The sequence below is a fragment of the Annulohypoxylon truncatum genome (assembly GCF_022578515.1).
Source record: "Annulohypoxylon truncatum strain CBS 140777 unplaced genomic scaffold F4807scaffold_2, whole genome shotgun sequence".
In the NCBI taxonomy this organism is placed as follows: domain Eukaryota; kingdom Fungi; phylum Ascomycota; class Sordariomycetes; order Xylariales; family Hypoxylaceae; genus Annulohypoxylon; species Annulohypoxylon truncatum.
The window spans coordinates 72,340-95,127 of record NW_025953788.1 but is presented as its reverse complement, the minus strand read 5'-3'; the positions used below and the strand labels follow the sequence as shown (position 1 = coordinate 95,127).

General features: G+C 47.9%; 10 protein-coding genes across 10 annotated transcripts; 4 read left to right on the top strand and 6 right to left on the bottom strand.

The window, feature by feature from the left end:
- Positions 1-301: 301 nt before the first annotated feature.
- F4807DRAFT_406381 (Prefoldin) lies at positions 302-1,356 on the bottom strand. Its single transcript, XM_047996287.1, has 3 exons — positions 1,253-1,356; positions 1,017-1,183; positions 302-956 (listed from the first exon to the last, which is right to left on the bottom strand). Exons 1-3 carry the CDS (start codon positions 1,280-1,282, stop codon positions 785-787), a joined length of 369 nt encoding a protein of 122 aa, XP_047858541.1. The 5' UTR covers positions 1,283-1,356; the 3' UTR covers positions 302-784.
- On the bottom strand, positions 1,357-3,650 carry F4807DRAFT_406373 (putative alkaline phytoceramidase). The gene is made up of 8 exons (XM_047996286.1): positions 3,255-3,650; positions 3,156-3,194; positions 2,846-2,993; positions 2,607-2,746; positions 2,326-2,545; positions 2,115-2,249; positions 2,017-2,031; positions 1,357-1,922 (listed from the first exon to the last, which is right to left on the bottom strand). Exons 1-8 carry the CDS (start codon positions 3,354-3,356, stop codon positions 1,780-1,782), a joined length of 942 nt encoding a protein of 313 aa, XP_047858540.1. The 5' UTR covers positions 3,357-3,650; the 3' UTR covers positions 1,357-1,779.
- Positions 3,651-3,973: 323 nt separating this feature from the next.
- On the top strand, positions 3,974-7,238 carry F4807DRAFT_111511 (TATA element modulatory factor 1 TATA binding-domain-containing protein). Its single transcript, XM_047992763.1, has 3 exons — positions 3,974-4,091; positions 4,154-5,940; positions 5,994-7,238. Exons 2-3 carry the CDS (start codon positions 4,393-4,395, stop codon positions 6,951-6,953), a joined length of 2,508 nt encoding a protein of 835 aa, XP_047858539.1. The 5' UTR covers positions 3,974-4,091; positions 4,154-4,392; the 3' UTR covers positions 6,954-7,238.
- Positions 7,096-8,387, bottom strand: F4807DRAFT_111463 (ankyrin). The gene is made up of 7 exons (XM_047992762.1): positions 8,255-8,387; positions 8,117-8,180; positions 8,018-8,043; positions 7,829-7,957; positions 7,669-7,771; positions 7,595-7,608; positions 7,096-7,525 (listed from the first exon to the last, which is right to left on the bottom strand). Exons 2-7 carry the CDS (start codon positions 8,169-8,171, stop codon positions 7,238-7,240), a joined length of 615 nt encoding a protein of 204 aa, XP_047858538.1. The 5' UTR covers positions 8,172-8,180; positions 8,255-8,387; the 3' UTR covers positions 7,096-7,237.
- A 237-nt stretch (positions 8,388-8,624) lies between these two features.
- F4807DRAFT_406326 (WD40 repeat-like protein) lies at positions 8,625-10,280 on the top strand. The gene has a single exon (XM_047996285.1). The coding sequence runs from the start codon at positions 8,709-8,711 to the stop codon at positions 10,155-10,157; it is 1,449 nt and encodes a 482-aa protein (XP_047858537.1). The 5' UTR covers positions 8,625-8,708; the 3' UTR covers positions 10,158-10,280.
- Positions 10,235-12,859, bottom strand: F4807DRAFT_111394 (P-loop containing nucleoside triphosphate hydrolase protein). The gene is made up of 3 exons (XM_047992761.1): positions 12,276-12,859; positions 11,781-12,214; positions 10,235-11,695 (listed from the first exon to the last, which is right to left on the bottom strand). Exons 1-3 carry the CDS (start codon positions 12,633-12,635, stop codon positions 10,312-10,314), a joined length of 2,178 nt encoding a protein of 725 aa, XP_047858536.1. The 5' UTR covers positions 12,636-12,859; the 3' UTR covers positions 10,235-10,311.
- Positions 12,860-13,679: 820 nt separating this feature from the next.
- Positions 13,680-15,359, top strand: F4807DRAFT_449432 (uncharacterized protein; the record flags this gene model as incomplete). Its single annotated transcript, XM_048000025.1, has 4 exons — positions 13,680-13,790; positions 13,865-14,430; positions 14,490-14,771; positions 14,828-15,359. 4 exons carry the CDS (start codon positions 13,680-13,682, stop codon positions 15,357-15,359), a joined length of 1,491 nt encoding a protein of 496 aa, XP_047858535.1.
- An 89-nt stretch (positions 15,360-15,448) lies between these two features.
- Positions 15,449-16,336, bottom strand: F4807DRAFT_111294 (Prefoldin alpha subunit). The gene is made up of 5 exons (XM_047992760.1): positions 16,187-16,336; positions 15,948-16,115; positions 15,764-15,873; positions 15,587-15,704; positions 15,449-15,522 (listed from the first exon to the last, which is right to left on the bottom strand). Exons 1-5 carry the CDS (start codon positions 16,209-16,211, stop codon positions 15,473-15,475), a joined length of 471 nt encoding a protein of 156 aa, XP_047858534.1. The 5' UTR covers positions 16,212-16,336; the 3' UTR covers positions 15,449-15,472.
- Positions 16,337-16,658: 322 nt separating this feature from the next.
- On the bottom strand, positions 16,659-19,637 carry F4807DRAFT_111109 (CTP synthase). The gene is made up of 12 exons (XM_047992759.1): positions 19,364-19,637; positions 19,181-19,189; positions 19,069-19,115; positions 18,951-19,006; positions 18,865-18,889; positions 18,712-18,809; positions 18,507-18,655; positions 18,444-18,451; positions 18,163-18,354; positions 17,798-18,113; positions 17,488-17,649; positions 16,659-17,327 (listed from the first exon to the last, which is right to left on the bottom strand). Exons 1-12 carry the CDS (start codon positions 19,410-19,412, stop codon positions 16,687-16,689), a joined length of 1,752 nt encoding a protein of 583 aa, XP_047858533.1. The 5' UTR covers positions 19,413-19,637; the 3' UTR covers positions 16,659-16,686.
- Positions 19,638-19,869: 232 nt separating this feature from the next.
- Positions 19,870-22,428, top strand: F4807DRAFT_406312 (tRNA synthetases class II core domain (F)-domain-containing protein). Its single transcript, XM_047996284.1, has 9 exons — positions 19,870-20,412; positions 20,480-20,861; positions 20,924-21,002; positions 21,122-21,226; positions 21,353-21,628; positions 21,697-21,763; positions 21,889-21,921; positions 22,000-22,078; positions 22,139-22,428. The coding sequence occupies exons 1-9, from the start codon at positions 20,031-20,033 to the stop codon at positions 22,287-22,289; spliced, it is 1,554 nt and encodes a 517-aa protein (XP_047858532.1). The 5' UTR covers positions 19,870-20,030; the 3' UTR covers positions 22,290-22,428.
- The last annotated feature ends 360 nt before the right edge of the window (positions 22,429-22,788 follow it).

Here is a 22,788-nt window from a genome sequence, read left to right as displayed (position 1 = left end):
ATGTTTTTTTTCCTCTTCTTTTTTACAATCCCATCCATGCTCGAGGGCTGAAAGTGGGGTTATAAGAAAAGAGGGACTGGTCCACATTAAGTACTTACATAGGTAGGTACACACATTATGTACCTAGATACATATGCATGTACCGTTTATTATCATGGAACATTGACTGGTTTCATTCGGTACGTATGTACTACGATGTACCTAGGTAATGGATCCATCCCTATTAATAGATGCATGTATGTTTTAGGGCTGTACACCTGGTAGGTCATTGTACCTTTAGAAGGTTCTTATGAAAGGTATTGTACGTATATATGTATAGCATACTATCAGCTATTACTCGAGCCTTTACGGGGCTTTCCACCTTGACAGTTTTAGTAATGAGTCGTTCAAATTACTAAGTCAATTAAGACATGGAAAATATGATGATGTCTGGATAATTAAGTATGTCTATACTTAGAATCAAATACTCATACGAACTAAACGGGCGTGTTGACGAGACCTCGATATCCCGCTTCTTTCTCACGTGCTGGCGGGTACCGTGTTTCACAGATAGCCTCATATTCATCATTGCAATCCCATACTACAGATAAGCAAGCGTCATCGTAGCGTGAGCGGGAAAGGTTGCCTAAAAAACTATCCGGTGAGCGGATCGTAGTTGTTTGGTTCTTGGAGTAGTGGTTACGCAGCATTTGTAGCGCCATCGAATCGTGTCATGATATCGATGGACGGCGGTGGACCTGTAGCAAGCTTCTTCTCTTTCCCCTCTCCCCGAAGGAGAGACCAGCTAGGAAGCACCCACGCCACCCCTAAGCATGCGATCGATTTGGTCCTTGCTGTTCTTCTGCGAAACCTCTAGGTAGTGCAGCCGCTTCCCTAATCCGTCTACCTCTCCCTCAGCTTCCTTGATCTGGGCTTCCAGCTTACTCTTCATGCTGGAGACGGGTAAGGCGACAAACCTAGCGATTCCTTTTAGTTGGGATGAAATAGGGGTTAGTAAGGGGTTAGGGGCTACCGACATCTTGCCAACCCCCTCGTAGACGTTGGTGTCTGGAGGGAGTGCAGAGACCTCTGTGCGCGTTAATTGCGCCATGCGCAACTCACGTTGCTTGGAAGCTTGCTGGGTCCGGACGAGAGAGATTTGTTGTTGCGCGGCAATTGCTTGCGTCTCAACCTCCCGCAGCAACTAAAATGGTAGAAACTTTGTAAGCGGCTCTAGCTTATGCATGTGCGAAAAGTACGTTTAATAGCATACCTTTTGCAGGGCTTCGTTAGAAATCGACATCGTTCCTTGGTTTGGTCGTTCTCCTTTTCCTTCGGTGTGTCCCGAATATGCAGGCGATGTTGATGCCTTCGCTGTACCGGAAATATTTATGCACACATGTGACTTGAGGCGGAACGTAAGAGATTTAGATCAGACGTCAGAGTCCGGTCCGGTGGTGGGGCACCCCGCACGTAGGGATCTACCCAATCATTGTACGTGTACTTTGTGACAACCTTTCATGTGGGAATGTTTAATGGAACCTTCTGTTACAGTTCAATGAAACCGCGCTTGCGAGCTAGCGTTCCTAGGACCCTAGCGCCTCTGTACTAAAGTGCTTCTATTAATATGATCAATTCGCTGTAACGGAGCTTCTATACTGACATCTAGTGTAGCTTCTATGGACTTTAATGAGAACGCTGTCTATCAATTGAAAAGAGGCACCGTTTCCGAGGTGCTTTTGCGTACGGCTCCTCTGAAAATGTGGGTGAGTACGGTGATACACATCCTCGACTAGTTTTCTATTCCCTCTTCTTGTCTAAGGTGTCTTCTATGGGGATCACGTCTGGCATTCTAAAGAACGACGGCCAGTAAAGGCGAAACTTATCCTCCTCGCCGTCTAGGATACGATGAATCCATATGCGCCATATTATGTAATAGTACGCTAGCATAGCCGCCGTGTTAGTCAATACGGAATTACAATCTATACTCACCCAGCCTCATGAGTGCCAGAGAGGGACAGAGGGACATCAACTTACCACCTATTCCGGTCACTACAAAACACATTTGACATCAGCAATTGTCTTCTCATCAAAAACAAACCAAACCAAACAAACAAAGTGAAGAGGGAACGTACTTAGGTGCCACCAAGCATGTCCTTCAAGTACAATAGCCCAGGGGAGCCGGAGACGATGTCGCCATTCTCGAACAGTGCTGCAGTAGATATTATCCAAATTCCAGATAAGGTAACCACCGAGGAATATGCTCAGACCTGTAGATAATCCCGGGACTTGTCAACATACACAAATACCAGTCAAGTAGCAATCAAGCCGATAATGGTTGCTTACCTGTCGCAACCATGACCCACATCTGTTTCACCATCTCATTGGTCGTCGGTAGCCTCGGGCTGCTCGGGGCGCGGCTTTCTCGTCTACTCTCTTCCCTCATCCTCAGAGCCGGTCGGAGCACTCGCTCCATAATCCACATGTTAGAGAATACCACAATAGCGGTCAAAACTGCATAAGCGTTCTGGTGAAATACGGGATCTTTTGTTTTATAATATCTTGCCTAACGTTCACCGTCAGCACTCCCGGAAGTGGCTCAGATGATGGCAAGGGGCAAGGCGAACTGTAATGAGCCATGCGAGGCTAATGAGGCCGGCACCGAGACAAAATGAGAACTGAGTAGACCTAGCATACGAAAACGTGGCAAAACACATGAAGAAGGTCGTATAGATCATGGCCAGTTCGTCGACGAGTTGCATTGGATCTGCCGAAAGTTAGGCGGAAACGGTCTTGAGAGACTTCGGGGGCATGGCCTGCACCAAATAACGTTGGATACGGCATGGTCAGTGGCGCATAGGCTTACACTTGAGAGAGGCGTGGAAAAGGGTAGACCCTAGGCCAACCACAATGTATCCGACGAAAGTCACGAAGAAAATGGGAGGATGTGAATATTTGATGCAACCTCGGATGCCCTTATAGCCTAGCCATATGAAAAGGGCATTGGTAAGAGTCTACAAGCAAAGTCGTACACAACGCATTAGCCTTTGGATACTTCTCCCATGTAAAAAGTGAAAAATGGAAATGTGCGAATAATTCCCATCCATGACCCAAGTTGAGAGCGAAGTGGGGAGGTGAGGTTCTGTAGAAAAAAAAAGGAAACCTGGGCAGCCTACGTTACAGACTTCAGCACAGTAATAACTCATGACATAGTCCTGAATTTGGTATTTAGCCTCATACAATGTTACTCGATATATAGGCGTGCGTCTACTTACCTCTTCGCAAAAGTTCAAGGTAGATGTTTTGTCGCCCCAGAAGCCATGCCGAGGCTCGTGATAAGGGAAGCTCAAGGCTTCTAAGAGGCTCTGCACGGACATGATTTCGAGGTATCTAGGCAATGGGGGGGCGGGAACGGATTTATTACCTGAGAGACTTCAGGGACGAAATACGGGGGATTTCACGAGTCTATCCCCAGCTAGATGATCTAAGGAGAAGCGGTTGGGGAGAAGGAAAGAGAAACATGGCAACATCGAAGTGTGCAAGTATCTGTGTAAGCCGTTAAAAGTATCCATGGATGTTTCCGGCACTCCGGTAGGAAGGCAAGGTAGCGTCAAATCGTGCCTACCTAGTAAGTATCTAAACCTAAGTTGATTTAGGTAGTTCCATAGGGTACGCACCTAGCTACTGACGTAATCATGTAATGGAATTAAGACATATGCATATCCGTACGTACCTACCTATGCATATATCAGGTACTGAAGTCTCACATCATATGAGGTATCTGTATAACAGTACTGTATGCATGGATAGGTACATAAGCCCAGGTACTATAATATAAATAAATTTATAGATTATTCAAGTAACAGGGATACTCGATATTCCTCTTACTCGATGTGTGCTTCAAGTTTAATGTCTAATTTAGCGTTACTATAATATACATGCCATGTAGATATGTACGAATTTAGCTGAGCCTTACATGCACGTACTTGACGCACCTCGTACATGCTTTATTGACGACGAAGCCTCAAGGTGATCGTTCTCTCATCGTTGGCTATGCTAACCTGACATTTCTCATGGTAATTATTCTAATTCATAACTGCCACGCTCCACTAGTGAGAATCAGAAGTCTTCAGTGTGCGAAGGGAATGTTGCCATATTAACTCTTGTATGGTAGTATCTAAATTACTTGCAGCTTTTCTGCGACCAGGAAAACCAACACGATCGATCCAGTCGTTCTCTTATTAAACAGCAGCGAGGCGCAAATGCAAAGATAAACCCCCATACGATGCGCCGACTCCATCTTCCGAAATCCCAAACGACCGAATTACATGCGATATAATCACTTACTCAAGATCAAAGATCGTCGTATCTCCAGTCACACCGTCATACCTTGTGGGCTCCAGAGCCTCAGATATGTCAACTCCCCAGAAGTCATCCAGATGGGGCTCCTTCTTGTCCCAGGCCGTCGCTGGCGTCGAGGCGAGGCTTGACAATATCCTCGCCGAGGAAGATTCTGCGAAGCAGTCCGCATCGCAAAGACCCACAAGACCGTCGTCCGCTTCCTCTACGACCCCTTCCAGCGCGAACATACCACCCCGGTCTACTACGCCCTCCAGATCTACCAATGATAGATTACAGGAACGCTTAGCTCGAGCCGTTGCCGCCAAGAATGCCGCTCAAAGGTCCGGTTCTTCGCCTGCCAGACCGAGTACCGAAATCGTCTCACCAACTCAAAGTCCCCGTGCTAGCTCTGACATTCCCTCCAGAACAAGCGCTGAAAGGGTGGAGGTCTCAAAGGATGATACACCGAGCCAAGAATCTACTTCGGAGCAGACATCCGCCGTACCCGCTAATGGACAAGTCGATCGCGATGTTGACGTTGAAAGATCCCAGACGCCTGCGTTTGAGCCTGACGCAGTGACTTCTACTAGCCATTTAGAGACTGAAACCGCTTCGTCGTCGACGACATTATATGAACAGCGCATTGCAAATCTTGAGAAATCTCTAGAAGAGACTCATGTACAACATCAGGAGGAGCTTCATAACCATGTGGAAAGGGTTGACGCTCTACAAGCTAAACTGCAATATCTAGCCCGACAAGCGTCGGAGGCAGCGAGAAATGCCGCCACCGCTGCACCGGCTGGGAGCGAGGAGAAAATCATTGCCGAGAAGGACCAGCAAATCGCCCAGTTAATGGAGGAAGGGCAAAAATTGGCAAATACAGAGCAGAAACACCGAAGCATCATCAAGAAACTAAGGGGTCAGCTTGCGTTGGGCGAAAGGGAGCTCAACGAACAGAAGCTCTGGCGTCAAAAGGCGGAGAATGAGCTTAGTGCACTACGGAAGAAAGTAAACGAACAGGGCGATGTCGAGAAGGCAAACACGGAATCTCAGAAGCAAATAAGCCAACTTAAGAGAGACTTAGAAAGACTAAGAGCCGAGATCACCTCAAGAGACAACACGATATCTGAGCTTAAGGATCGACTCCGAGAAGAATCAGACCAGGCTAAAAATCTGGCTGCTAAGATAAACGATCAGCTACGACAGGCGGGAGAACAGCGCGTGAAAGAGCTAGAGGACGCGGTAGCGGCGCTGGAGGTAGAGAAAGGCCTGGTAGCCGACCGCGCCAAGATACAAGCAACAGAGCTACAAGAAAAGGCTGATAGGGCCGCGGAGCGTTCTCGCGCCGTGGAGCTAGAGCTTAAGGGGGAAGTTCAGATTCTCGAAAGCAAATTAGAAGCCCTTCGAATCCGGGCGGAAGAAGCATCGTCAGGCGCCGTGGGCGATGCGCAAGCAAAACTACTCCGCCAGATAGAAACTCTCCAAACACAATATTCCATCGCCAGCGAGAACTGGCAGGGTATCGAAGCATCCCTGATTGCGAAAACCGCGGCGTTGGAGAAGGAGAGGGACGAAGCGCTGCGTCGCGAATCAGACATGAGGCGGAAAGCCCGGGAGACGGTAGGCAACGAGCATTCCCTGAAGCAAGAACAAAGACTAATTACCGAAACCAGGCTTCCCGAGCCAAACGTCAAGAGGAAGAGTTGGAGGAAGCGAGGAGTCAACTTCCCAGCGTCCAACAAGATTTGTCCTCATACCAATCTCAACTTGAATCATTGCGCAGGCGAGCCGAGGAGGCTGAGACTTCGTTGGCTGAAGCAAGATCCGATTTCGAACGACAGCGGTTGGCTTGGAAAGAAGAAAAGGCTGAACGGACGGATCAGGACCGGCGGAACTGGCTAGAGGATGTCCCAACCGCAGCCTTTCGCAGCATTAGCCGTCCAGAATCTCCTCTGCTGACCGCGCCGCAAAGAACTTTCAGCGGCGAGTTCCTCGGGCTGCAGAGCTACCCGACAAGACTTCGCAAGACCTCGGCGCCCTCTAGTAACGGTGAGCCGAGTCCTGGCGATCGACCGTCGTCCGCCAGGCGGCCGTCAGCGCAGCCTCCCATCCGCTCACCCATGTTTCCCGTGACGTCGGTGCAGTCAGGAACGCCGCCATCCCTCTCGGGCGGGTTGGAGATGTTAGCATCTCCCTCGTCGCATCCCATCGATAGGGACGACGTCTTCGACAATTCCGAAACTCCGGCCTCTCCCCAGAACGTGCTACAAGATATGGTATCAGTCTCGACCATGACAGCGGGGCCATCAGTGCAGCTCGTTGAAAGGATGAGCGCCGTAGTTCGTCGTTTGGAGAGCGAAAAGGTAGCAGCCAAGGAGGAGCTTGCTAGGATTTCGAGCCAGCGGGACGAAGCTCGCGGGGAGATAGTCGTTCTAATGAAGGAGGTTGAGGCTGGGAAGGGAGCAAGGAAAAGGGTTGAGGAATTAGAGAAGGAGGTGGCAGAGATGAACGAAAGATATCAAACTACGCTCGAGATGCTCGGAGAAAAGAGCGAGCTGGTGGAAGAATTGCGTGCAGACGTGGTCGATGTCAAAGCCATGTATAGGGATCTCGTAGAACGCACGATTAAATAAGGACGAGCAAACGGCTCGGCTATGCCTTTTGTTACCTAAGCCTATTTTTGGGTATAGGCATGAAGCAATATTATCATGAGTAGCACATACAGTCGATGACAATGGTCGAACCCTGTAATGCCCTTTCACAGCTCAATCCCCTCGTTTTCAGCCTCCCGCTCGATATACTTGCGAACTTCCTTATCGGGCGCAAGATCTAGTGCGAGATATCCGTCCAGGTCTCGCTTGTCGATCTCGGCTCCAGCCTTAAGTAAGGCCACCGCGGTGGCTCCTGGTGTTGTCAGTTACTCAACTTTTTTTGTAAGTCGATGTGGTTTTGAAGAGGGAGACCAACCGTGGCCTTCAGCAACGGCGTGGTGTAGGGCAGTATAGCCGGCGCTGTCAGTCGCGTTAAGCGGACTTCGATTCTGCAGCAGCAGGTTGACCATAGCCACAGAGCCTACTGCCGCGGCTCGGTGGAGGGGGTATTGACCACGCTTGTCCCTTACCCGGGTGGATGCCGGTGGTTTATTGTCTAAAAGCTTGCGGGCCACTTCGAGGTTGTTTTTGGAGGCAACGAAGTGAAGAGCCGTCTATACTATCGTCAGCTACCTGTCCAGACTCGGAATTTTATCTAATCCAGCTTCTGCTTGACGACGCACCTGTCCATTATTGTCTACATACTCGCGGTTAGCCTTGTCATGACGCCGGTTGGACTATAAGCAACAGGCCTCACTCTTCTGATTCACATCTGCGCCTCTCGACAGCAACAGCTCTACGATTGCGTCGCCGTCCTTCACACTCGCGGCAATCATCAGAGGAGTCCAGCCACTGTCGTCCTTGAAGATTGTTAGCCACTGAAAGGTGATGGTATATTGCATAAGTGGTGTTATTACCTCAACGTCTGGGTCGAATTCTTTCTGTTGAGTTAACATCAAGACGATGGGGTGACTGTTCGCAGATGCGGCCCAATGGATAGGAAGACGACCGTCGTCGTCTTTAAGACGAGATAGTTTCGGATCTGCCTACAAACACACTGAGCTACGTGAAAACCCGTAAGAAACAGGATGCCTTCACGAGCTTACATTAAGTAATGATTCGACAACAGTAACTGCGAGCAGATGGAAGCGATCAGCCGGTGGGGTTCTCAAGCAAAAGGGTAGGAGTATGGGAGGCCCGTTTACCTTTACCTTCCCGAGCAGCAGCATGTATAGCATATTTTGACTGGTCGGATGACATGTTGCCTGCCTACACAAGAGCCGTGAGTATGAAGCGTTACATATACAATACCTAGTTAAGAAGGAAATTATATGAGTTATCACCTCGAAGGTACTTGTCCCTGCTCTTGTATTCCAAGTCCCTGGTTGTACGAATAAAACTGGATAGATAACTAATATTTTCAAGTACTATGATAATAGGTAAAAGTGGTTGAATATGGATATCTAATTGCACGTGTGTCTAAGATGATGATATATACTATTATAGGTACTTAACCTACATACTGTACTACGTATGGAGCAATATATTCAATACCTACCTATATTCAATCAATGGGGTGGGGTCACTAGAGTTTGCCGCTAGAGGTTAGCTCTGTCAATCCACTAGACTTGATTGGAAGCTAAACCTAGTGAGTACATTAGTACCTACTACCGTACATTGTACACAGCTAAGGTCTCATTGTATGTAAATTTCCAAATTTCCAAATTTCTGAATCTCCGAATTTCTTAACCTTTGCCACGTCCTCATTCTGGCTGCGCAATAGAACCCAGCACGACAATGGAAGTTGCGCGTCCGAATCTAGAAAGCCTCGTACTTGACAATTCCAGACGATCGAAATCACTCTTCGCAGATCCGTCTGGTGAGTCGGCGCGAAAGAAAGTCAGGTTAACCGTCGACGCGACTGAACCACAACGCGAGAAAGATGCTCTTTCTATTCGCTTCCACGCCGAATACCAACATGTCAAAGACCTACCGCCTGCTCTTGCCCAAAAACAAGCAAGCGCTATGAGCGCCAGGAAGAAGGGGAAGAAGCCGGCTTCGAGTCAACCTCCTGCCGCATCTGAGGATCAGAAGACCATGAAGCTGATTGAAGGTATCGCTGAATCCTCGAGCAACTCGGACAAGCCTCGACCTAACTCCAATGCCCTCGTCCATCTACGCAAGCCTCCCGCGACCTCCTCGCAGTCATCAAATACCACATCCGAATCCTTAAACGTCGCCCGCGCTCAGGTCACTCATCAAGTCAAGCCCGACTGGCATCCGCCTTGGAAGCTTATGAGAGTCATCTCAGGCCACTTAGGCTGGGTTCGAAGTCTTGCTGTCGAACCACACAACCAATGGTTCGCTAGCGGCGCCGGTGACCGAACAATCAAAGTCTGGGACCTTGCGACGGGACGCCTTAGAATCACCCTGACCGGTCACATAGCCGCCGTGCGCGGTCTGGCAGTGTCCCCTCGCCACCCCTACCTCTTCTCCTGCGGCGAGGATAAGATGGTCAAGTGCTGGGACCTGGAAACGAACAAGGTCATCAGGCATTACCACGGACATCTTAGTGGGGTAAGTAGTTTGTCGCTTCATCCTACTCTAGACGTCCTCGTCACAGGCGGAAGAGATGGTGCCTCTAGGGTCTGGGATATGCGCACTCGCAGTAATATCCATGTCTTATCTGGCCATACCCGGTCTGTCACCAACGTTCAATGTCAGGAGGCCGACCCACAAGTCATCAGCGCATCAGAAGACCATACTGTCCGGTTATGGGACCTCGCCGCCGGCAAGACGATGGGTGTGCTTACTCACCACAAAGCCGGCGTTCGCGGTCTCGCCATACACCCTACCGAGTTCACATTCGCCACCGGAAGCAACAGTAGCATCAAGCAGTGGAAGTGCCCAGAGGGCGCTTTCATGGGCAACTTCGAAGGCCATAATGCGATAATTAATTCTTTATCTGTCAACGAGGACGTCTTATTCTCCGGGGGACAAGATGGGTCCATGAGCTTTTGGGACTGGAAGTCGGGGCATCGATTTCAGGCTATGGATACCATCGCCCAGCCCGGATCGCTGAACTCTGAGTCTGCAATTTATAGTTCTACCTTCGACCGCACAGGCCTAAGACTCATTGTCGGCGAAGGAGACAAGACAATCAAGGTGTGGAAACAGGATGAAAAGGCAACGCCCGAAACTCACCCCCTCGAGTGGAAGCCGACTTTAGGAAGAAGAAAGTATTAGAAAGACGTTCCTATTTTAATGTACATTGCAAGCACTTAAAAGTGGAGGAGCTTTGGTCTGAACATCACTCGCTGCGGGCGAGGGTCAGTGAACGAGTGGACAAATAGGAAATATTCACGTCATGAATCTTGACTTTGGTATTATAAATTATGAACTAGAATGTTATACCCAACGCCCTAATTTCGGGGTCATCTCGGAATGCAAGTTTAATCTCCTCGTCACCCACGGCAAGCCGAATCTTGCTTGGCCGCTCGGCCCTCTGGCCTTCCAGTATGATAATGCCGGCACCAGTCAAGTCTACGGCAGCAGCGCTAATCCCTGCTGGCCTTACAAGCCTTGCTTCTCCCCTTCGCGTAGTGACGTCCATCCTGGAATCCCTCTCCGCCGTGCGTTTAAGCAAGTTAACGCGCCGGCTCCCGGCGTCGATGACGAGAGCCCGGTTCATCTCCTCCATCACGTCGCCGTAGGTGCTGTCGGGCAGACCCGTCCGTTCGTTCCTCACAAGTAGGGACGTGAGCACTAGCTTGGAGGCGAACGGAAGGGCGCGCAAGTATTGCTGCAATGGACTCGAGGTCGCCTCGTTGATCGCTCGCTTGACTGTCGAGATAGTGACCTTGCCCTTGGAATTTTTCATTTTCTCAGCTTCGCTCGCTTTTGCCCTTGCTCTCTTGCTCGGCGTCGCTGGGTCGGCTTCCGTGGACCTGATTTCGGCTTCGGCTAGCTCCACCGCTCGTCGGCAAATGTCGAGAGCGCGTCGCGCGTCGCCACTTACAGCGGCGACCTTTCGGCTGGCAAATTGGACGGCGTCCGGTTCGACGATGTTCCCCGGCACTCCTTCAAGCCGCGACTGGATTATCTTCATCAACTGCTCGTGATTGTAACCTGGAAAGGTGATCCGGGTCAGTCCTAGGCGACTGCTGATTTTATTGCTGAGTGTTCTCTCCGGAAGATCCATCGTATTAGCCACGGCAAGCACAATCAGCCGGGAATGTCTTAATCCCGGCCAGTTGAAGAAGTTATACATGACGCTCTGGTTCTTGGTGACGAGCTGATCTAGCTCATCCATCAAGACGACGCAAGGCACTCGGCGAGGGCTCGGGTTGTTGAACTCGCGCTCCAAGAGGTCTAGCGCCTGGCTTGGGCTAACGCGTTGTCCCTTCAGGGCTTCCCAGAGCATGGCATACGACTGGTGCGGGTCAGTTATCTTCATGCCATTGATTTCGACGAAGATGAAGTCGTCGAGCTCGTCGGATCGCACTGCTTCGTCTAGTTTTGACACCACTTCTCGTACAGTAGCTGTCTTCCCAGTTCCCGGCGTACCAGATATGTAAATACACGCGCCAGACCCGTCGGTAATAGCAGCCTCGAGATGTGAGTACACCAACGAGAACTCAGACTCCCGACAAGGTAGACTACTAGGTACTGAGGCAACGTGCAGTTGGGCCCTTGCGATTTGAAAGGGGGACGACTGATGATAACTCGGTGAAAGGGTACGGGTGGCAAGTGGGGTGAATTCCAATGCCTTTTTCACCACAACCCTGGCGTTTGAAGTCAGTGGATTGGTTGTACTGGAGAGATCACGTCACAGTTTTGAGGAGCAGGGCCAGCGAGGCAAATACGTACCGACGGTTGGAAGGCGTCACTACCCGTGTTGTTTTTTGTCGTTTCCTTGGCGTGGTCACTGTTCGGCGAACGGCATCATCAGAATGATAATCATCATCCTGTTCTGGCCGAGTGACAACATAGTCGGCTTCTAGAGACGCATTGTGGTTGCGCTTCCTTGTCGACCTCGTCTTGCTCTGCACCAATTCTAGCAAGACGCCTATATCCTCTTTGCCAGAATAGACGTCTTCCCAGACGAATTCGTCTGTGTACGTTGAAGTCCTCGTGTTGCATCCTCTCCTGCAGACGAAAGTCTTGTTGTAGCCCGGTGAGTTACGGGGGACCTTGCCGTTAGGGTATTTCCGGAGAAACTCTTGCTGGGACATGACCACAGCCCTGCCATTGATGGAAGCTAAGGGGTTCACATCAGAAGATGGTGTAATATAAAGCTCGTTCTAATCTCGAGTTAATTAGTAAGATATGTGAACCTTACGAAGGAGCGCGTCAAGAACCAACCGGGAGGAAGTCCTTTCTTTTTCGGTCACTATTCCGGATCTCCTTCTCGGTGGAAAACCACAGGAAATCAGCGGCCTTGTCCCCATCATCATCGGCTTCGCGGAACCCGGCAACGATGGCTACCCATGCCTCATTCGAACCCTCCGCTTTCAACAGAACACAATCGCCGACATAGCATTCAAACGTCCCCATGCGGGCGCCGATGATGTCGTGTTGGTCATTTCTCTTCTTCTTAGTTGCCGAGACAGAACTTTGGCTTTGTTGGTAAATCCATTCCCAAGGGTGGTCGTCGATGCCAAGTTCATCGTCTGAATCATCTCGAGCAACCCCAGTGACTGCGGTTGAAGAGCGACGGCCCATCGGGGATTACCAGTTGGAGAGAAATAGAAGACAGCTGAACGGATAATTTTAAATGGTGCAGAACCCGAGTTTCGTTTCTCTTCTCTTCTTTTTATTTCATTCGCTCAGCTATGCTCACAAGTAATGGGAAGAGAAAACAGTACAAGAAACGAGGAAAGGATGACGTTTCTTAGTGGGTATCTATCTATTATGTAGGTAAAAGAGATAGCACCGACACGTGTGGGATTCATGGATGTGAAATATGCGCGTTGTGGAATTTCGCGAGGTCACGTGCGCGACTCAATCAATTTAAGTTACTTAAACGGTATCCATTTTACATTTACCCCTGCTTGATTGGGCCGTCGAAAGCAGTAAAGAAAGGCAGTTGCTATATACTTATGGATGACATTAGTACGCTGTATGGACATACCTAGTAGTTGCTAACAGTATCTACTTGATACAAGGTATTTGTACTGCTATATATAGACAGACTCGAGAAATTAGACATAGAAATAGACTTTTTTTTAATTCTAACTGTGAGCATGAAATGTCCTTACTACTTAAGGCTTGAGTTATTACTCTATCCCTCTTCACAAATGCCTACCTAGGTAAACGAAATACAAACACTAGATGAATAAGACATCATAACCGCTACGTATTAATAAAAGCTACAAGCTTTCTTTCTTTCTTTCTTTTCTCCTTCTTACCATCTTTTCCTCTCTCACTTCAAATCATAACAATCCATCCTCATCCATCAAACAGACTAATACCCAATCACCAGAAACCACTGCCTGCCTAATAATCCTAGCATCATGGGATCACCAATAGACGTGTACGTTCCTTTCGTCCCTTCTATTAAATTAACCTATAGCTCACTACATTTCCAGTGACTCTCATTCGTCGAAAGACAAGCACCTCACCGGCAATAGCAAGACCAAGCCTTCCTTGGATCTTCTTCCCGTGGGGGCTGACAATGATGAGCCTGTACTTCGGGACCGTCCTATTCTCGCTGCTACCACGTCTATGGGTTATGCGCCCTGCCGTTCAACCGAGAATGGTCCCGAAATGTCTGGCTTGCCGGCACCATTGAGTCTTCCAGAGCCAGATCCCATCCAAATCCTACGAGACACAGTAACAGCCACAGATACCAGTATCCGTAGTAGCGAACAAGCCCAGGTATTGTACCCCGGTCGATGGTGATACCGAAGGATATTAGCTAATGTGCCTTTGCCCTTTTTCTAACTTCCTAGGCCAACTTCATCATCTCACATACTCCTGAGTTAGCTTCCGGAGTGACCGAGGCTGTTCATAAGGAACTAACCCGGGCAAATGGCGGCCACGGGCTCGAAATTCGTAAGACGCAAGAAGGCTCTTACCTGCGCATCATTGCACCTTCAAAGAACATCGCAGAAGTAATTAGCGCAGCCCAGGACGTGGCAAGTGAATTAATCTCCGACGAATCCACTCGAGGACCGGGCGTTTTTCAGGAGCCTCCGGCCAGAATCAGCAGCGCTTCACAAGTCGTTCTAGATATCAATATCGAATCGGGGGAAGTACGACCAAAGTTGCAGCCAGGGCAAGGAGCCGCTGATGGCGTAGAAGTCGCTGGGAACTTTCATGAATATGTGACGAAGCTGAACGATCGTGTCTGCGCCGGATTGAAGAAGGCCGGTCGACTCCCTTTATCGCTGACATTAAGGGTCCACTTCGGTTTTTGTATGCTGCGAGCCTACCCTCAAGGCAAGAAAGTCTATGGATACCGCGACTTCTGTGCCATGATAAGAAATCCCCGTGCTTCCGCATGGTTGAAGACAACGTCAGTGCTAAGACATTTGAGGCTGATGGGCTTATTTGGAATAGCTAACGCTCAACTAGGATCGGCGACGAAATTCTTGCTAGAAGATTATTGGACTTTATTAGAAACGACACGAACGGTCCATTTCTTTCTACTGGAAGCGAGCTAGGCTCGCCGGCAGATGTTTTGCCAGAATACGCTTTCGAGGCGAGCTCGCAACAGACAAAGTTTGTCATGGGCATCAAGGTAAGAACTAGAGGAAATACAAGAGGCAGAGCTTCCTGTCAGCTGCACCGCGCAACAGCGCGTGGGGCAGATGCTAACTTTGCCGAGCTTGACATTCCCAACCTAAGCCTTGGAAGGTAAGTCCATACACAGATATCATCCGTTGGTTTACGTGATCTAACGGCAGTACCAGAAACCTTGACTGGAAATTTGAGGCTGTGAACGAGGATAAGGGCGCAAAATCATTCCCGGAAGTTGACAAGTACCTACAAACAGCTAACATCGAACTGGTGAACGTGGACCGACCCCATGACCTTGACGTTTATCCACGCGTTAAACTCGAGCCGATCAACCCGGTAGCTGCAAAGATCAAAGATGTCGCAGTAAAGACCTTATATCGCTTTAGATGGAAGCAGACGTCATATGTTGTCGAGGTGGCAGTTAATCATCGATGGAGTAGCATCTCTGCAATGACAGCAGAAAAATCGTCCACTATCGACGTTGGAGTGAGCGTGTATGGGCAGGATTGGGATTCCGAGGACGAGTCTGCAGGAAATATATGGGGTGACGAGCTCCAATATCTACTTGAAGCCGGGAATGGTCACACGGCGTCTAGAGGCATCGAGAGGGTTGACAATTTCATACGGGTGATAAGGGATATTCGCAATACCCTCGACCCCATCTTCAAGAGCTGGCCAGGCGAAATTAAGACCACGAGGTGTTAGGTACAGATTTGCCAGAGATGGTTCTACTTATTGGTAGCTTAGTATCAGGGGCTTATTAGTAGGGATCCTAATAGCTATCGAGGCTGACCTTAGAGCCCACTTCTCCTCGGCTTCTACGGTGGCGGTGTCTGCTGAGTTCCGCCGACCATTTTTTGCCTCAAAACTAATAACGATCGCATTAGCTATCAACAACTACAAATAGTCATCTAGAGGCGAATGAATAATACCTTCCTCGACAACACGGACGTTGTTCGTTTTTGCTTGCACGATCGTTTCGAGATCCTTGATGCTCGCCCCAACCTCACCCACCTTGTTTTCATAGAAGTCTGCCGCCGACTTGACCTCCTAAATATCCAAGTTAACATCGTCGTAACCTACGCGACCATAAAGCATGTGATTTTCACCTTTTCGACGTAGAAACCGGTGCCAATGTCAACTACGACATGGGACGCGCTCGATAGAATTCCGCCCACGTAGAGAGAGTTGGTAAGCGGGACGAGAATCGATTTGTTCTCTATATATATATTTATTTTTTAGATCACTAGTCCGATTATCCAGTGCGTTAAGTCGCACGGAGTGTAGACGTACCCCGAAGAGCAGGCGACTTGTTCTTGTCTTGGACGCAACGCAGGCAGTCTCGAAACTTGGCTTGAGCGGCGTGTAGCTGGGCGAAAGAGGACGTTAGATGCTCGAGTTCCTCGTCCAGCTGCTTCTTCACCTGGCTGAGTTGCTGGGCACTCAGACTATCGAGGTTGACTATTGATAGAAAAGTAGGTTAGCCATTCTGTAGAAGAAAAAAGAGGAATTAGCGACGGGGGTAGGCCCACTAGTTTCGTTATTATTACTAGACATTGCGCATATAGTCACTACTTCTCAATAGCACCAGGCGAAATAGAGAGACCCCGGATGTGAATGCGCTGGCGTCGTTCTATAGTTGAAGTGTAAATTGATTTTTTTTGGGGGGGGGGGGGAAGGTAAAGGTAATATGGATATAGCGCGGGTAGCTGTCTAGCTATGTTCCTCATAGAGCTGCATGTGGGGGTTATGCTAATAAACCGAGCTTCATGTTTAACCCAATATTGCATTTCCTTAAGTATTACGTAACGGGTTTAAAAATATGGGCGATCACCCAAATATCCCATTTTATTACCTATCCATTCCATCTCCATAGCCAGAAGGTTGGTAGGCAAAGACGCGCATCAAACCCCAGTCAGACTCCCTCTATAAAGATCAAGCCTAGCCTGATGAGTCGCATATATGCCCGGTTCTAATCCAACCCGTCAACCGCCTGAAAATGACTTTCCCTTTTATAAAATTTACCCCATCATCAGAAATGGACGCTTTCGTCTACGCCGTTGACAAGCTTGCCAGTGTGCTTCTGTTGTCGTATGTCTTGTATGACCTCATCGAGGCAGCCTGTAGTGGCGGCTACGAAACCGAGATATGTAGGCGACGGAGCGAGAACACGTGAAGTAAACTCGGGGTGCGCCTGAACCCCGACAAAAAAAGGATGGTCCTTCAACTCAACCACCTCCATGCGCTTGCCTGTTTCATCCTTTCCTATAAAATTTAGGCCGGCCTTCTCAAGCTCTTCCACATAGTCTGGGTTAACTTCGTAGCGGTGCCGGTGCCGCTCCTCCATTTCGTCGACGTCTCCGTATAACGCTCGGAGCTTACTCCACTCACTCCCCGGTTGGAAATAAGTAGTCTTCGTGCCCAGGCGCATTGTGCCGCCCATTATCTCTTTTGACCCTTCTGGCATGAATATGATCACGCGATGCTCAGCCTGAGCATCAAACTCTTCCGAGGTAGCGTTCTTGTAGCCACAGAGATTTTGCGCGGCTTCGATAACAGCGACTTGCATTCCAAGGCATATGCCCAGGTAAGGAATTTTGCACTCCCGAGCCCACTTCGCAGCCTTGACCATGCCCGGAACGCCTCTGCCACCAAACCCACCCGGGCAGATGCCTTCAACAACAATTAGCCACTATAACATTGGAAAAGCTTAAAATGAAATAAAACGCATGCCACATCTCGAAAATTGCATTCCAACTCATGGCCGTCTAGTAATCCAACCGCCTCTAGGATTCTGATTGGACACGGGGAACGAGGAGTCGATAATACTTACATCCGGAGGCAATGGTTAGTTGAGACCAAGCCTTATGGTATGTTGTGGGATCGATCTGTAAAGTGGCATCTTCTAAATGTTCCGCGTCGATCCAAGCTAGGTTCAGTTTCCGGTTGCATCGCATCGCCGAATGTTCGAGGGCCTTGATTACGGAGAGATAGCCTATGGTAATCTAGGTTATTCACTACTGTTATAGAAATCTCTTGCGGGTGGTAAACAAGCCCTGCAGACGGGATCTCTGACAAGCCGAGGAATTGCTGCCTATCGAATCTATCGCAATAAGGGTCGGTGAGGTGAGGAGTAGACTTACTATCAGGGAGTGCTATGTATTTTCCAACCAAAGCAATGTTTACCGGCTCAAGATATGGCTTCGAAACAACGGTCTTCTTCCATAGTTGCCATAAGCGTGCACCTTTGTTGACCATAGTCGGCGGGAGGGATAATTCGTCTAGCATCAAGGCCTCGCGTAGACGTTCAAGTAGTCCCTGGTCCTCGAGTAGAAGCGGAACCCTATAAATCGTTTCTATATCGCGAACCGTAAGAACCTGTTTGAACTCAACCTGACAGCTCCGGGCTATCTTCTGGGTCGTAACCTCATCAAGAGCACGCTCACAACGACAGGCAATCTATAAAAAGCATTAGCTATCGGTCTCGATGGATTTCCGGGCTACTGACTAAGTCTGGTATCAACCCTGCACTTCGCATCTGTTTGATAGCGTGCTGCGTAGGTTTTGTCTTCTCCTCTCCATGAATGATGGGCACATAAGACACGTGGATGTTGACAAGGTTTCCTTTGCCAACCTTGTATCTGAATTGGGTCAATGCCTCAACGAAGGGCATGCTCTCGATGTCGCCAACCGTACCACCCTACCCAATAACAGTTAGATGTATTCGCAGCGGACTCTCGAAAAGTGCCGATAGGGGTATCCAGTAAGAGGTAGCGTGCAGGTACATACTAGTTCAACTATCAAGGTAATGTAAGTCGGCGGCTAAAATAACTGAAGATCAAGTGTACGTACTAATACAGACATCAGGCTCTTCGCCACTATCGTCGACGGGTATCTTCGCTACACGCTGGATCCACTCCTGGATGGCGTCCGTAATATGCGGCACGACCTGGACGGTACGACCAATGTAATCGCCCTTCCGTTCCCGTTCGATCACGGCTCTTTACCGACCTACGTGTTAGCACCGGTCAAGATAGGGCACGGCAAGGGAGCTAACTTGTAGATCTTGCCGGTTGTGATGTTATTCTCGTTCGTGAGATTCAGGTTGAGATAACGTTCGTAGTTTCCGAGATCAAGATCGGATTCACCTCCATCCTGGTTTTCATTAGTATGGTTGTGAGGTTCCGGTTCGACAAATGCGATGAGTCACCTTGAGGACGAAGCATTCGCCATGCCTAACACAAATGGCCCAGGTTAATTTTGCATCCGATGTACATCCTTAGACATCTCACCTACTCGAGCGGACCTAGCGTGCCGGCATCCACGTTTAGGTATGGGTCAATCTTAATAGCCTGGAGTCAATGCAATTAATATATGCACCTCATAATCCATCGGTGAAGACATATTCTCGTACCGTGACTTTGAGTCCAGTCGTCTTAAGTAAAAGCCCAGAGGAAGATGCTTTGGGTGAAAAGTCAGTGAGCTGAGGAAGAAACGATCAGGTCTCTTCTCGTCATCACACATACCTATTATGCCTGTATAAATTCAAGTTAGCGACTAGAACCTAGTAAATACGCACTTACTGTTCCAACGTCAAGATGTGGTCGTAGGGGGAAAAAATACGTAACTACCAAACCACTTCGAAAGAACGTCCCTATAAACGACATACGACATCAGAAAAACCATGACTAAAAATCAATCCGCTGTACCTTTTCCAATGCCACTGATGACACCGCCACTGACCAAGACGTACTTCATCCTGGCAGCTGGTGACAAGAGCTGGGGTTTATGCGTACGGCACCCGTACAGAATACGGGCAGCCTGGGATCTGTAGGAATACAACGACTAAGAGGGGCTAGGTATGGGAAGAAGGTGATGAGATGCTGGGGAGGAAACTTGGAAATTTGAAAATCTCTTAGTACGGGCAATGTGTGATAGGTGAGATTATATATAGAAAATAGAATAAAATAAAAAAGTTTGTTTTACAGTGTTGATTCAAGTACAGTACTATAGCAACCCCACTACTGATTAGATAACCTTATTTGTTTAGGAAGGCGGTGAAAGATTCTAGCTTACCTAATACATGTCCTGGGTGACATACTGAGGTACGTACCTTGGAGGGGCCATTGGCAGACCCATGTGTTCCAAGGTTTAAGTAATTTTTTTCCCATATGACGGAGGGGCACAGTGGGAGGGGTGGTCCACCTATTTCGCAATTGACAATGTGAGTCAAGCTTTGCAGCATAGAACAGCTACGTACCTATGCGACACAGTCGGGATAACACCAAAATTACGCAACATTTTCTCCCAACAATAGAAAAACACAAACCCAACGACGCATGAAACAAAAAGACGAGAAGTCTTCCATAATTGAGAATGGCGTCCTCAACGGTGAGCCCATCCCCTTCCGGGGACCTCACTAGCCAGATACTCCAATCTCTCGACAAGTCCTCGCCGCTCCTGTCTGCCGAAGCCTTCCCAGCAGCTGGCTTTGTCGAGGTGAAGGCGGCCCTAGATCGTTTAGCCTCACGCGACATGGTCGTCTATGATACTATAGAAAAGGAGGAGGCTATACTAGAACCCGAGGGCGAGCAGATCGCCGCCGATGGTAGCCACGAGGCCCGCATATTCGATGCCTTGCGTGCTGCTGTCGATGGTCTCACCGTGCAGGACCTAGAGAAGACTATCGGTGACAAAAATGTTGTCAAGATTGGTCAAGGAAGGGCATTCAAGGAGAAGTGGATAACCAAGACCAAAGGTGCGTACAGGGACGCTTTTCCGTCCAATCTAGCGCAGGCCGACTGACATACAATTTTTCTCCGCAGAGGGCAAGTTCAAAGCCGCAATGGACTCGATACGAGATGTTACCAAGGAGCAGTTGCAAACCATTAAGGAGACACGGACATATCCAGACGCGAAACTACTTGCCGACTTAAAGAAGCGAAAGCTCATCAGGATGCAGAAGATCATCAGCTTCAAAATCCACAAGGGTGCCAAATTCGCTCTCAAAATTCCCGAGGAAGCTACGGATCTAACCGCCGACATGATTGCCACCGGCTCGTGGAAGACGGCCACATTCAAGCCTTACAATTTCAAGGCTTCGGGGGCAGATCAGCACTCGGGTGCGTTGCATCCGCTCAACAAGGTCCGTGCCGAATTCAGGCAAATATTCTTCGAAATGGGATTTGAGGAGATGCCTACTGACAAGTAAGTAATCGTTTTCAAAGGTTGCGATCATCTGTGATAACTAACGTGCGCCCCTATTCCAGGTTCGTTGAATCCGGCTTCTGGAATTTCGATGTCCTCTTTGTTCCACAGCAGCACCCAGCTCGTGACCTACAAGATACCGTATGCTACGTCTGCTCTCATTCTAACCCCATGACTGCTATCTCTGTCGATCTTGTCATGAATATTGGCTAGTCCCAGTACCGTATCGCGCTTGTCTTTCTAACATATTCATATCATAGTTCTATATTTCTGACCCGGCAGCCGCCGATATACCGCGAGCAACATCGTCCGAGGACGAGAAGGACTACGCTACCTATTGGGAGAATGTGAAGGCGGTTCATCAGGTGCGTACTTTACCAATGTGTATATGCTCTATGATTTACCTTGCAAATATCGGGAATACTCCACTTAACCAGTAACCCCGACCTTCACCTAAGCTAGCAGGATATTCTAACTTCACTCGGGGACAGGATGGCAAATATGGCTCGATCGGTTACCGGTATCCCTGGTCGGGTGAAGAGTCCTTACGGCTTGTACTACGTACCCACACGACAGCAATCAGTGCAAACATGCTACATAAACTAGCAGCAAGGAAGGGACCAGATGGGCGTCCACCTCCAGCCCGTTATTTTTCCATCGACAGAGTATTCCGAAATGAGAGCGTCGACGCAACGCATCTTGCCGAGTTCCATCAGGTCGAAGGGGTCATTGCTGACAGAGACCTAACGTTGGGCGGACTCATGGAAGTAAGGATAGATATTATCCATCTGTGCCTAACCAAAGGTAGCCCGAAACCATAGCTAATTGTTTTCAGTTCATGGATATATTCTTTGGCAAGATGGGCATAACGGACCTCAAATACAAGCCAGCATACAACCCCTGTGCGTATCCTCCAAAACATTTCCTCATTCCCAATTAATCGCAAGACTACACGCGGAGTTTCGGAAATATACACATCTCCCAGCCCCTTTTATTATATGATATCATGGACGCTAATATTGGTTAGATACTGAACCGAGCATGGAGATCTTCTCATATCGTACGTATTCCCTACTATCTAATAATCCTAGGTGTCGCAGCTTTCCATTCTGTGATGATTCTAACAGGTTGCTATCAGACAAGGGCCTCGGAAAGCTTATTGAGATAGGAAACAGCGGAATGTTCAGACCTGAAATGCTGGAAGCAATGGGTTTTCCGTACGTATTGCATACACTGACTTATTGAAACGCCCCGAATTCCTAACTTGTTTTTAATAGAAAAGATACACGCGTATATGGATGGGGCCTTTCATTGGAACGACCCACAATGATTAAGTACGGGATCTCAAACATTCGTGAGTTATTAGGTCATAAAGTAGATCTGAATTTCGTGCAAGGAAGCGCAGCTGTAAGGTTAGACAAGGATTAAGTTTAAGTAGGTAAAGAAAAAAATGTAATTGCAAGTATGTTATTAAGTTCCGAGTTTTAAGGAATTTTATTCGATTATAAAAGTGAGTTAAGGTTAATTAATTATAAGAATTGAAAATTATTTTAATAAGGATAAAAAACCTGCGGGTAAAAGTTATTATTTATTAATTAAATTAATAATTTTTAAAAAAAATAAAAATTATAAAAATAAAATAAATAAAATTAAATAATAAATAATAAATTTATAATTAATTAAAATTAAAATTTAAAAATTTAAAAAAAAAATTATTTTTAAACGTTAATTTTAATATTTTATTTAATTTTTCGTATATAATATATATATTTTTTATATAATTATTATTTTTATTATTTATTATATAATAATTTTATTATATATTTTAAAAAAAAAAATTTTTATTATAAAAAAATTTTTTAATTTATAAATTTTTAAATTTTATAAAAATCGTAAATAAAATAATTTCGGAATATTATAAATAATA